The following is a 14,097-nucleotide window of genomic DNA, read 5'->3' on the forward strand; positions in this document are numbered from 1 at the left end:
CAGACCACACCCCTCTATGAATTTGGCTTTAATTTTGATCTCAACTACACACCTGTAAAGTATTGTGACTGTGTCTTGCACAGTTGTGATGCTATCGCATTGACAAAATCAGTCCCATATCTTCAGTAGCTAGCTAGCTAACCCTACACTTTTCAGGGTTTGATTTTGGTTTTGGAACAGAGAAGAAACGTATATCTTTTTCCAACCTCTCCAGGTAACAAGTAACATTAATACACAACGTGCCCCAGGCACAACATTTAGCTCCAAATCCACAAAATCAGCCTGAAAATGAAGGAAATCTGAAACGATGGAGCACAGCTGTGTTGTTGTCGGACCCTGGTCTGAGCCGGCCCATTGCTACTTCTCTTACTTAATGAAGGGTCAATGGGTGTCATCAAGACCATATTTGTCATGATCACACACACACACACACACACACATACACAGACAGACTTGCGGCTGGCAAATATCCACAACAGAATGAGTTGTAACATAATTCCCAGATACTACAAGAAGGAAGTGTACAGATTGTGGATTGCAGAAGTCCACAATATTTTTCTCCTCAGGTTCTTATTTATCCAGAAAAGCTGCTGAATTGAATCTGCTAAGACAGTTCTACTGAGTTTACTTACCAGTGACATTGAGCCGACATGTAGCAGTGCTGCTGCCATAACGTGTGAACACTTGACACATGTACAGTCCCGAGTCATCAGTCCTGAGTCTGGACACATGAAGTCTGAGTCGTCCCTCTCTGAGGACGCCTTTGTCACACTGGACCCGTCCTTTAAACTGTCCATCCTGAGACTCTGGGACCTCAACACCTCCATGAAGGTCATACAGGACTGAGGCTCTGAGATCAGTCAACAGTTGACAGTAGATAAAAAGGGAGTCGAGGGAGCTGCCAGGTTTGGTGGTGAACATCCACTCCAGCGTGATGTTGTGGTTCTCCTCTGCCTGATAGGAGGTCTGTGTCACATTGACTACAAATGTTCCTGTTGAGGAGACAGAGAGGGAAAGTGAGGAGCAGACAAAGTGACAACTTTAACATGTGAGCCTTTAAACTCCATCTATAGATGTTTGTGTGCAGAGTTTGACTGATTGACTGAATAACAGTGTGCTCTTATTTACAACAAAGCTGGAAGGTCAGGAAACATGAGAGCTCAAAGTTGCTGCAGCTAAGAGGTGATGCATGAAACCAAAAATTAACTAGAAAGGCACTCGGACAGACTTCCTCTGAGATTCACTCTCCTCTTCCATGTATCTAATGTTACCTTAGCAACGCCTACGTCTATCATAGACGTAATGAGGGCGTAATGGTGGAGGGGGGTGGGACTTTGGAGGGAGGCGGCAGTTGAGGATGTTCAAATTTTTTCTAAGTGCTGTGTGAAATGCAAGAAAGGTAAGAGTAGCTTTAACTGGATACGCAACATTGATGTCATTGTTGGACGTAATTTAATCCATATAAATGTCAATATATTCAACATAATGCTGCATTCACATGGAATCAGAGAGACTGTAGACAGCAAATGATAAACACCTTCTGGGTGGCGTGGGACAGCTGACTTTTGTCACTAGTGAACTTCGCTAGGATCTACTGGATTTTTTTTTATGTATGGTATTATTCTGTCAACCCAAGTTGAAAAGTAATTGGTGTATCCGCCTAGTGATTCAGATCTGCTCCAGAATTTAGTGGGTTCTTTTTCTTTGTTTGTTAGTTTTTCTGTAATCCTGCTGAGTTACAAAACAATCATACCAAAAACATAACCTCCTGGTCAGAGGCAAAAAGCCTGAGAGTACTCTGTCTTTTGTGTTAGTGGATGATAAAGTGAAGGTGTAAACTCACCACACACACAGGAGGTCAGGTTGATGAGCAGCAGGATGATGCACATCATCTTCTCCCTGTGAGAGGAGACAGAGGTGAAGAGCTAGACAGTAATTATAATACTGGGGCGGACACATCCACCACAATATTCAAGTATATCATAGTATGCCAAGAAGAAAAGTTATGGTGTGTACTAAGCCACTACTAATGACCTTTCTGGTCGGCTAACATTTGGTCGACTCTTAGGGAGCACTAAGAGTCGACCAAATGTTAGTTAGCAAGATTTCATTGGTTGCTTAGTCGCAGAAAAAAACACCCCAAAACATTAAACCCTATTAGGTCTCTTTCAAAATAAAAACGCTCAGCAGTCAGACAGGAGTCAGGTTAATTTCCAGGGCTGGTACCTGCGGTTATTCCACAGGCTAGTTAATAACATGTCGGACAGGAAATCCAAAGTGTGGGATCATTTTGAGAAGGTGAAGGACGAACCCAAGGTGATATGTAAACTCATCTTCATTGGTCGACTACAAACATGACGTATCATCTGAAACATGGAAGTAGCTACATGCCCATTAGCCCACAGCGTCATTAACAGGCGGCTCGCTCAGTGTGTGACGTGCACTTGGAGATAAAATATAGGCCTATATTAATGAAGGTTCATTAGTACGGTTTTGTATTTCTCTGTAATGTAGCACAGTGTTAACAATGTTACTGACACTATTCTTTCTCACACCTTCAACTCAAACCATTGTGTTGCCCTGCCCAAAATATAGAATCTAATCATAACATTAATATCTTAAACATGTGGGCGACTAGTAACGACTACTGGTCGACCAGGAAAATTGTTGTCGGGGTCAGCCCTAGTGTGTGAACCTTTCCTGTGCGGCCCTCAATCATTTGCTGCCCCCTAAAGTGGCGCTCAGTCATGAAAAGTTTGAGAACCCCTGATCTAAGATTTTTATTTTTTTTTTCAAAAATGCTTTAAAATGATCACTTTACCTGTGAAGTTTTTCCTGTGGGGAATAACAGAATCTGTGAATAATGTCACCCAGACCATGTGACTGTGAAATGACCTTGAAAAATAATGTTCCATTAAATCCATAAAGGTTTATTATATGATACAGGAGGGTATTAGGACCAATCAAAACTACAAAACACTGCTATTGCGTTTTCTCCTAGGTTGGGCCCACTTTGGATTTAAACTGACTTGACTATATCATCATATTCAAAATATTTCTATCCAGCGTTCGACTGAAAAACAAAACAAACTTTGAGACTACAGCAGAAAGGACAGGAAACCACGCTGACTCACCTCGCATAAAATACATGCGTAGAAAAAAATACAGGAAACAAGTAGGCTGTTAATCATGTCACTTTACAGTTAACGTATACGATACTTCCAAAATAAGGATGCTATAAATTGGATAAGAAAGAGGGGAGGAGAAAAAGCCTTCAGAGCCACAGAGTTGTTTAGTTGTGTTGATTTTATTAATTTATTTCTGTTTCCTCCGCTCTCTTCAACAGCTGTGGGAACAGTCCAAATTACTGTCAGTAATAGACTACAGGACTATTAACAGTGATATCAGCTCTTTGTATTTGCACATTACCTCATGTCTCATCTGGCACACCGGAAAGGTCCAAAAGTTGAATTCTGCACAGCAACATACTCAATATAAAACATAGCAGGTGGAGTTTTTCGTTGGGTAGATGGTAAGATGTCTTCCTCTGTGTCTCAGTGCAGTCACTTAGTGGTGATGGTGTTGCAAACAGCGCACGCTCTATGAAACTGCTGGAGCGTGATTGGTTGATCAGAGTGACTGATGGAAGCTGATTGGATAACTCCATGGGTCTAACATTTTCTCTTTCAGTTGTGTAAATGAACATTTACAGTTTTAAACACATTTAACTTATTATTTTAGTCATGAACTGAATCACAGCCTCATATGAACTGTACTTTAGTCCCAATGACTTTTTAAACACATTTAACTCATGTCATTTAAAAACAAAAATCCTGTAAATACATTTTAACCCTTCACACTTACAGTAAAATGTAGCATAAAATGGAAATACTCAAGTAAAGTACAAGTACTTCAAAGTTGTACTTCAGTACAGTACTTAGTTACTTCCCACCACTGTCTGTGTGTCACAGTAAGCTGCTAACCAACAGTCTCCTACTGTGATGTGTGTAAATATCTATATATCTATATGTATATCTGTTCATATATTCTTTTGTGTTGTTTTATCAGTGTTTCCACCACAGCTCTTTATTGAGTTAAGTTTATTTTTTAATATTGTTCCATATTGTTCTTTATCCTCGGTTATGATGCTGGCCCGTTAAAAGAGACCATATCATCTCTGGACATGAACATTCACCACAGAGAAGACGGCAGCATTAAAATCACAGTTTACAGGAAACCCACACACACAGACCAGTACCTCCTCTGGACATCAGAACATCCCACAGCTCACAAACTCTCAGTCGGCAGAACTCTTTACGAACGGGCCAGCTTCATAACCGAAGATAAAGACAGACAGGAGGAAGGAAAACACATAGGCCTACAACACGCACTCACACTCTGCCAATATCCCAGATGGGCCCTGAACAAAGGAAAACAACAAGTCAAAACCAAAGAGAAGAAGCAAGAAGAAAGGAAAACAAAACACACACAAAAACTGACAATAAAAACAGAGACACAACATGCGGGGGATAACAGAACCAATACAACTAATCATGAAAAAACATCACATCAACACAGCCGTAAAGCCACATGCAAAACTTCGTCAGTTGCTAGTAGGCCTACACCTGCAAGACAAAATAGAACCGGACACAAACTGCAGTGTAATATATGAAATACCATGCAAATCATGCACGAAAACATACATCGGAGAAACAGGAAGATCATTTAATACAAGGAAAAACGAACATCTAAAAGAATGTGAGAAAGAGACAGCGGGGAGATTCACAAGGACACAAAAAGACAAAGCAGAACAGGAAAACTTAAAATCAGCCATCACAGATCACTGCAGGAGAAATAACCACATTATGGAGACCATCCAACAGCGGGGGGCGTGGCCGGCCCAACAGATTCTGATAGGTCTGTTGGGCCGGCCAGCTGGATGACACTTCTGAGCATGAGCGTAACTTTCATTTCAACATTGGGGGGGACGGGGACACATTAAGTGAGGGTCTGTGCCTAAGCATACAGGATATAATGCTGATAGATAATGTCCAGCTGCCCAGCAGCTAGCAGGTTAGACATAGTGGTTAGCTATTATGCTAGCATGCTGGCTGGAAACAGACGATTATTTTGTTCCATTTAGAGCACATAATACTCACTCTGTCTCCGAATCTCGTGGCTGTAAGTTGCTCATAACGTAGGCTCTGGCCTCGGATGCGTTATCAAGCGACTTCTGCTCACCTCCTGGAGTAGTTATCCAAAGTATAGCCGGGTACGAGATGCCATACTTCACCTTGGGGCAGCGGCGCAGCAGTCCCCTGACCTCATTGAAGGCAGCCCGCTTCGCCCTCACCGAGGGTGTGTTGTCGGCGTAAATGTGGATCCACCTGTTGTTGTGAAAGATGGCTCCCACTGCCGCAGATTTCCGCAGGATGTCCACCTTCTCCTGGAAGTAGTGAAACTTAACCACAATGGGTCTAGGCGGGTTCCCATCTTTCCGCTTGGGCTGCAGACTCCTGTGAGGCCGGTCCAACTTCGGAGAGTAGTCGAGGGCTAGCGCATCTTGTAGCATCTTATCAACAGCAAGCTGCGGTCGCGTTTCACCAAAGCCTTCATCCACGCCGATGATTCTGCAGTTGTCTCTCTCACTGCCTAGATTCCAAGTCTTCTGTCTTAGCCAGCAGCTGGTTTACTTGGGAGGTGACTGATTTCACTGTATTTTCCAGTTCGACGACCATGTCTGAGTAGGCATTAGCCCTGTCCTCCAGGCTAGCGATGCGCGTAGCATGCGCAGCGTTAACTTTTTCAATTTCTTTCATTGTCTAAGTGTGTTCGGCACGGGTGTTTGCAATCTGCTGGTGTAGCTCTCTCGAAAGATCTTCAACTTTCTTGTTTGATGAATCTATCTTTGCTGACACCCTTTGCTCCGACATTAGCAAGCTTATGAATGTTAACCACATATAACGCGACCGGCAACTCTGCAATGGAGCAACTGAGAGAGGCAACGTGTTGGGTACTGGACCTATGGTCCAGTAGGGGTGTTTGAAATAGTTGGGAAGTGGTTAAGAAAGATATACAAGTGTTTAGAGCCACTGGGCTGTGATTTTTACCTCTTCATTGGTGTTATTTTTTTGGGGGGGACAATTTCATCTAAATATTGGAGGGGACATTGTATGAAAATGTGCTATATAAATAAAGTTTGATTGATTGATTGATTGAATATAGGTGCCCTTTCTTTGTGGTGCCCAGTTCCACCCCAACACACACACACACACACACACACACACACACACACACACGGTGCATCTTCTTTAAAAAACAAATCTATTATTTATTATCAGTGGTACAAATAAGAAAACTAGAACTGTACAACAAAAGAATACTGCGGACCTATTCACTAGGCCCATGGGCCACATCTGGCCCAGCGGTAACCTCCCTGTGGCCCAGCTAGGGATGGATACTGAAATGCCAGGAAATAACTGTGCTGGCAAATCACTGTACTTCAAAATAAAGCGTGTTTTTTTTAACCAACTTTACACATACATAAGTCAGATGCGGTCAATTCAGAATGAACCTGTGGCCCAGTTTTGGACTGTGACTAACCAGTTGGGAACCACTGGTCTAAACGATTACAGCTGTAACCTGCAGACAGGAGAGCAAACAAGACCAAAGAGCTCCCTCTGCTGCTCTATAATATTAATACCAGTGTTAACAACTCAGAGCTTTTCTTTTGAGCATACATACAATGAAATAATGACCGTAAATAACAGACAGTAAAAAATAACAGCCAGCTGTAACAGACACAAATAAAACAGTAACTGTACATCTGAGTTTAAACACCACATTACAAAAAATAAAAGTCAACACTCTGCATGTTAGAATTAGGCGGCACGGTGGTGCAGTGGTTAGCATTGTCGCCTCATAGCAAGAGGGTTCCTTCTGTGTGGAGTTGGCATGTTCTCCCTGTGTCAGCATGGCTTTCTCCGGGTGCTCCGGCTTCCTCCCACAGTCCAAAGACATGCAGGTTCATTGGTGACTCTAAATTGTCTGTAGGTGTGAATGTGAGTGTGAATGGTTGTCTGTCTCTATAGCCCTTTATAAATAGGAATTGTGCAAATTTGCAGGAAAGCCCAATCAGTCTTTGTTCAGCATTGGCAGTATAAAAACAAAATCAGGGAGTGCAGCAAAATGCAGCCTGCCTACTTTTGTTCATACAGAATGTGAAGTTTGTGGATGGACTTGAGAGGGAGACCAAAAAGGAGGGAGTTACAGTGATCTATATGGGATGTAACCAGGGTGTCAACAAGAATGGTGGTGCTGTGTGGTGGGAGGGACGGGCAAAGGCGGTTAATATTGCGTAGATGGAAGTAGCAGACTGAGTGACATTACCGATGTGAGCTTGGAATGAGTGCTGTCGAGGATGACGCCCAGACTCTTAACCTGCGGGGAGGGGGAAACTGAGGAGTTATCAATATCAAGTGTGACATTTTTGCTGAGGTGGATTTGGTGCCAATGAGAAGTAACTCAGTTTTATCACTGTTCAATTTGAGGAAGTTGCAGGAGAACCAGGATTTGATTTCCTAAAGGCAGTCAGCGAGGGAGGGTGGAGGTAGGTTTGGTGGCCAGATAGAACTGGGTGTCATCTGCATAGCAATGGAAGTGGATATTACATTTTTAAAAAGTTTTAGTTGTTTATAAAGCTTTAAATGAGTTGAGTTATTCCTAATTTTCAACTCAATTTAAGGTTCTTGAAAAAGTATTTCCTGGGGTGTAGTTCCCCCAGGTGGTGTTGTCGCCACACTATCAAGATAATGGACACTGTAAAAGTGAAGACACTTTTGTGTATCAGTTTTGTACTATGACTCTTATTCCATGGCCACTTACTGAAGACTGTGAAGGAAAGGTTGTATGTAGTTATGTTACTCATGTAATATTTGTTCTATTTATTTTATTTTATTTAACCAGGTGAAGTCCCATTGAGATTAACAGAACAACAAAAACAACAATACAGGGAATTAAACATGAAAACAATCTCAAGAATACACATCATCAAGCATTTATGCATCAATACATTGGCAGTGTAAGTATTCACACTCTCCTAGATTTCTTTCATTTTAGATTTAAAAGCAGTCAAAGTAATAAGATTATCAAGTTTTAACACATTCTGCAGTGTGTTCCATGACAAAGGAGCAGAATGCTTGAAAGCCCTTTTACCATGATCGGTGTGTGCAAATGGCACATTAAGCAGGAAGAGGTCTTGAGAACGTAAAAAGTACTGCCCAACTTTCTGCACAATAAATATCCACAGATAACGTGGGAGCAGACCAAGAATAGCCTTATAAATGAATGTGTACCAATGGCACATCCTAAGCGTGGCCAGCGCAGACCATCCTACCCTAGAGTACAACTCACAGTGGTGAGTGAGGGGTTTGCAGGTTGTAATGAACCTCAAGGAGGCATGGTAGGCTGCATCAACCTTCTGAAGACATTGTGCAGAGGCATGCATATATAAAAGATCACCATAGTCCAGTACAGGTAAAAAGGTGGCAGCAACAAGACAGTTTTTCACATTTAAAGAAAAACACATCTTATTGCAAAAATAAAACCCCAACTTTAACCTCAGCTTCTTCACCAAGCACATAACAAGTGACTTAAAAGTGAGGGAGTCATCGATCAAAATGCCCACGTATTTATATGAATTTACAACCTCTACGATGTTACCATCAAGAGTGACCACTAAAGGAGCATTTAGTGGCCCAGTGGAGTTTCGACTTGTCTGCGTTGAGAACAAGTTTCAACTCAAGTAAGGTATATTGAACCACATTAAAAACATTTTGCAAAGATTCAATGGCCTGTACAATAGTTGATGCACAACAATAAATCACTGTGTCATCAGCACAAAATGGAAATTTGCACCTGGTTCTGACACACTTTGACCCAGATTATTTATATGAATAATAAATAAAAGGTGACCTAATACAGAGCCCTGGAACCTTTGGAAACAGTTACAGTATCTGAGCATAAATCTTCACTCTTGACTCTTCACTCTTCACTCACTGGGATCTGTCATTAAGATAATTAGAGAACCAAGCAACTGCTTGTTCAGAGAGTCCTGAGTTGAGCAGTCTGAGTTTTAAAACACTGTGATCAACATGTTTTATCTAGTGCAAATAGAAATGTCATTAACTACCAGAGAGCTTGTATGTAAAACAGTAGCTTGAAAAATATTATTTTCATAAAGTATTTTGATTATACAAAGCTGGAATCTTTACACAAATTGGATACTGGTCTGTAATTGTTTAAGGTAGCTGGATCTCTTCCTTTTAACAAGGGGCGAACAAATGCAGCTTTCCATATTAAAGGAATTTCCTTACTACAACGTCTTGCTAGTCTAGCAAGAGCAGCACGTCTCAGCCTTCTCTCTCTGGTAATGTGTTGTCTTCTTATCAAAATTATTTTGATAATTGTAAGAAGGAACAAAAGTACGGTGCCATTTGCTGGCATTTCCGCAATGTTTTGTTATTTGTAAAAGGACCGAGAAGGACTGGAAAGAAAGTAAGTATACCGGTTTTGGCAGTTTGTTTTTTATGGCAAGTGCGAGAATTTTTGAAGGTAATAAAACAGCAGTTGGGGGTGGATTTACGGAGGAAACGTTAGTATAAACGGAGATACAAGTACAATTAAAAAGTTAAATAGAATAAAGCTTACGGTGCAGTGCGAGGAATTAATCAAAAGCCTCTAATATGATTTAATAAAAGGCAACGGCAAGGAGAAAAGGTGTTCAGTCTTGATTTAAAAGAACTGAAAGTGTATTTATTTTTGTATTTATTCATGTGGGAAAAATACGCTCAGTATTATGTATTTATCACACAAATGAATTTATTATTTATTTCGAAAACCCACCAGACGACATTGCTCTGGCTCGTTTTAATTGTGTGACAGTAATGACAGTAATGACGTACTTAACTACGCGACAGAGTAGTGTCCGAAAGTGTTTTAATGAGCTCACTATATAGTCCTCTACATAGGGAATTCCCTATATAGTGAGTAGGGAGTAGTGAATGATTTCTGACAAAGCATTTGTCTTTCTCTTTGTCTTAAATCACGTTGGATAATAGTGTCAGATAAATTAATCAAATGTCAGCTGCTGGTATATCCTGATATGCAGTTCTACTCCCTGCCAGCCAATGGGAAAGTAGTATTTTCTGTGTCTCTGTGGTATTAAGTTGAACAGTCTTGTCTCATTGAATTTGTCATTGCAGCTGTTTCCAGTGATGCATGTACAGAGTGTGGAGCTGACTCAGATCCATCACTATGATCTGAGCAGGAATCTGGTTGTCTTGGCTTAAAATTATTAAGAGTATTGATGGAATTGTTGGACTCTTGTCCTTGTCCTGGTCTTTGTGCTGGTCTTTGTCTTACTCTTTGTCTCCATTTCCGAGGCCGAAAGTGTCTGTACAATAAGTAACCCAAAAGACCCAGGCCTGCTGCTGCTGGTATCAGTCCCAGGGAACAATATACGGCGGTCCATTCCCAACCCTGTGGTGGTGCACTTGTTGACATTGGTCTCACGCGTTTGGGCTTTGCTGCTGTAAAGAGAACAAACAAATCTGTGTCATTCCTATTAAGAAATAACATTTCACTAAAGAGGACCATCTTGAACAGGGAGAAAAATCTGGCAAATTGTTGGCTTGGCAAATCAAGAAACTACAATCCAGTAAGGTCATCAATAATATTTTAACAACCTCAGGAACTCTATCATCAGACCCATCGGAAATCAGTGAAGCTTTTGCCAAATCCTATCACTCATTATATAAAGCAGAATCTTCCAGGATTAATAGTCATCAAACGGCATTTCTAGACGGTCTCCAAATCCCTAATTTCTCAGATGAAGCTAAACAGCACCTAGACTCCTCATTTTCTATAGAAGAGCTTTTGAAAGCCATAACTGCAATGAAGAGCGGTAAAACAGCTGGACTGGATGGTCTCCCCATTGACACATTTAAAGCCTTCAAAGAAAAGTAGTACATCCCCTTATGAATATGTATGAGGAATCCCTGAAAACTGGCATTCTCCCCCCATCACTTAGAAAGGCACTGATTACACTTATACCTAAACCAGGCAAACCACATATTAAATGTGAATCATACAGACCGGTGTCCTTAATTAACACGGATGCTAAAATTTTAGCAAAGATACTAGCATTAAGATTAGAAACCCACCTCCCATCGATTATTTATAATGACCAAAATGGATTTGTGAAGAACAGACAGGCGTTTCATAACATAAGACAAGTACTAAATATTATCCACGAAAAGAAAGATGTTAAAGACACCTTTATTTTGTCGCTGTATGCCGAGAAGGCATTCGACAGAGTCGAATGGCCTTATTTATTTGATGTACTCTGCCGTTTTGGATGCGGTCCTAAATTTTGTCAATGGAATAAATTACTCCATCATGAACCATCAGCCGAAGTTATTACAAACAATTTAACTTCAAAATCCTTTGGTCTGTCGAGAGGCACTCGTCAGGGTTGCCCCCTGTCCCCTTTACTGTTTGTGATAGCTCTTGAACCCCTAGCAATAGCAATCAGAGATCACTCAGGCATAAAGGGAATTCAGATTTCAGAAATAGAACATCAGATTTCTTTATTTGCAGACAACATATTATTATATCTTTCAGACCTAAAAAACTCAATACCTACCTTGCTTAATCTGATCGATCAATTCAGAACATTCTCAGGCTATAAGGTCAATCAGTCAAAATCATCTATACTTTTTCTTAATGAACAAGAAAGGATTAACCCAACAATCCAGCACCCGTTCACAGTATCTAGAGATGGGATCAAATATTTAGGGATTATTATTACACCTCAAATTAAAAACATGATCCCATGTAATTATGACCCCATTGTCGCTCAGGTAAATGATAGTTTAGATAGATGGATGACCCCCTTACAATAATTGGCAGAATCAACATTATTAAAATGAACATTCTCCCCAAATTTTTATATTTATTTCAATCAATTCCTCTTATACCCCCACCAACATTTTTATCCAATATGAGGAAACTGTTCACAAAATTTATTTGGAACAAAAGGCGATCAAGGCTTCGCTTAGCATTGCTATATCTTCCATATGAAAGAGGGGGGCTCCAGCTACCCAACCTTTTATGGGATTTTAGGGCAGCTCAGCTTAGGTTGGCCTTTTTTTGGTTTTCTAACCCTCCCAATTTACCATGGGTCCAGATAGAGGAAAAATGTGCCGGAGGGCTAACTTTAGATACATATCTATACTCTGACTCTCTCAAAAAACTTAAGCAGAATACAGCTAACCCATTTGTTAAAACCACAATTATAGCATGATTCACAGGAAATGTTTAAAGTGCCAACTGGGCTTTCACAATATGCTCCTATCTGGGGCAATTCTTTATTTACACCAGGCAAATCGGATCGTGGATTCAAACTCTGGGCTCAACTGGGACTACAGAAGATTGCAAATCTTTATTCAGCTAACACCCTCATGTCCTTTGATAATCTTAAAGAAAAATTTGGGATCCCTCAAACTCATGTTTAAATACTTTCAAATACGGAGTTTCATCCACTCAAGGATGCAATCATATCAATGTCCTCCCCTAAGTACTATTGAAAACTTGGCAACATCTGACCCATATGCTAAAAGTAAGATCTCAGTATTATATAAGAATCTGGTGGAGACATCTTTGGAATCTTCGGATTACAAAAGAATGGCATGGATAGAGGATCTTCAAAGAGAAATCACTGAATATGATTGGGAAAAAGCTTGCTATCAAGCACAAACACTATCTATTAATAGCAGATTGAAATTGATCCAATATAATTGGCTTATGAGAACATACATAACTCCTGAAAAACTCAATAAATTTAATCCTAATATCCCTGATAGTTGTATAAAATGCAGAACGGAGAAGGGAACCCTATACCACTGTGTATGGAAATGCAAATATTTACAAAAATTCTGGAAAAATATAACTAATACAATCTCCATCATAATCCAGAAAAAAATCCCTGTATGCCCAGAGATCTGCATCCTCGGACTGTTACCAGAAACACTGGTCCTGAGAACACATGAGAGTAAGCTGCTTGACCTCTGTTTAATAGATGCGAAATGTCTTATTGCCAGACATTGGAAAAGTGTTAATTGTCCTTCTTTGAACATGTGGAATAATGAACTTTCTTCTTGCTTATCGATTGAAAGACTTACATATACAATCAGACAAAAGAGTCATATTTTTCATAAAATATGGGATTCATTTATCATATTTTTGTTATCAAGACCTGATATCCTAGCTCCTTAAACCTAACATCTACCAAGTAAGATTGTACCCTTTTAATTTAATTTATTTTTATTTTATTTTATTTCATTTCAATTTTATTTAGGTATTATTTTTCAGGTTGTTTCTCTTGTTTCTTTTTATTTTATTTTACATACATAATATTTTATTTTTCTTATTTTTATGTATACATAAGTATGTTTTTGTGTTTTTGTTTGTCAGTCGACTATTTATATATCTACTTGATGACATGTAGGCGTGCTGTACATATTGTAGCCACAGGGACATATGTACATATCTAAGTTATTTTCTTTATTTGCAGCTGCCAAAATAACAATATTTTATTGTTATTGTTTTCTTATACTGATGGCTCTGAGTTCAGGGTTTTGGGGGAGGGAGGGAAGTTATTTAAAGACTTTAAAGATGTAACAAATTATCCTGAACGAATGATGTACCAAGTTCAAAAATCAATAAAGATATGCGTTAAAAAAAAAAAAAGAGGACCATCTTGTGACAGGATGTGATCCTGTCACAAGATGGTCCTCTTCGCTCCAACACTGCGATTTGCAACTTAAAAAAAGTGGCATAAAGTGGGGGGCCACTGGCCCCTTCTCTACCTCCTACCCCCCTATTTCTGTCCCCCTTGCTCAGACCACACCCCTTTATGAATTTGGGGGGCAGGCTAAGTTACATGTGAAATTGGGGGGTGTTTTCAAAACACCCCCATTGTCGACAGAAAGTCGAAGGAGCGAAAGATCGCTAGTTGCTCGGCTAATTTATACAATT

At 40.1% G+C, this 14,097-nt stretch overlaps 1 protein-coding gene across 9 annotated transcripts in view; it reads right to left on the reverse strand.

Annotated features, from left to right (window-relative positions):
- Positions 1–14,097, reverse strand: part of LOC125884439 (uncharacterized) — a 53,598-nt gene that overhangs the window by 3,543 nt on the left and 35,958 nt on the right. For 5 of the 9 annotated variants that reach the window (XM_049569396.1, XM_049569394.1, XM_049569391.1 and 2 more), the window contains one exon: positions 9,279–10,589. In XM_049569396.1, the coding sequence (XP_049425353.1) occupies positions 10,222–10,589 (368 nt within the window). In that variant the 3' untranslated portion in view covers positions 9,279–10,221. Of the gene's footprint in view, positions 1–632; positions 993–1,843; positions 1,900–3,429; positions 5,672–9,278; positions 10,590–14,097 lie in introns of those variants that run through there. The other 4 variants (XM_049569400.1, XM_049569399.1, XM_049569398.1 and 1 more) reach the window with 2 other exon arrangements.

The sequence above is a fragment of the Epinephelus fuscoguttatus genome, linkage group LG23 (genome assembly GCF_011397635.1).
Source record: "Epinephelus fuscoguttatus linkage group LG23, E.fuscoguttatus.final_Chr_v1".
Classification (NCBI taxonomy): domain Eukaryota; kingdom Metazoa; phylum Chordata; class Actinopteri; order Perciformes; family Serranidae; genus Epinephelus; species Epinephelus fuscoguttatus.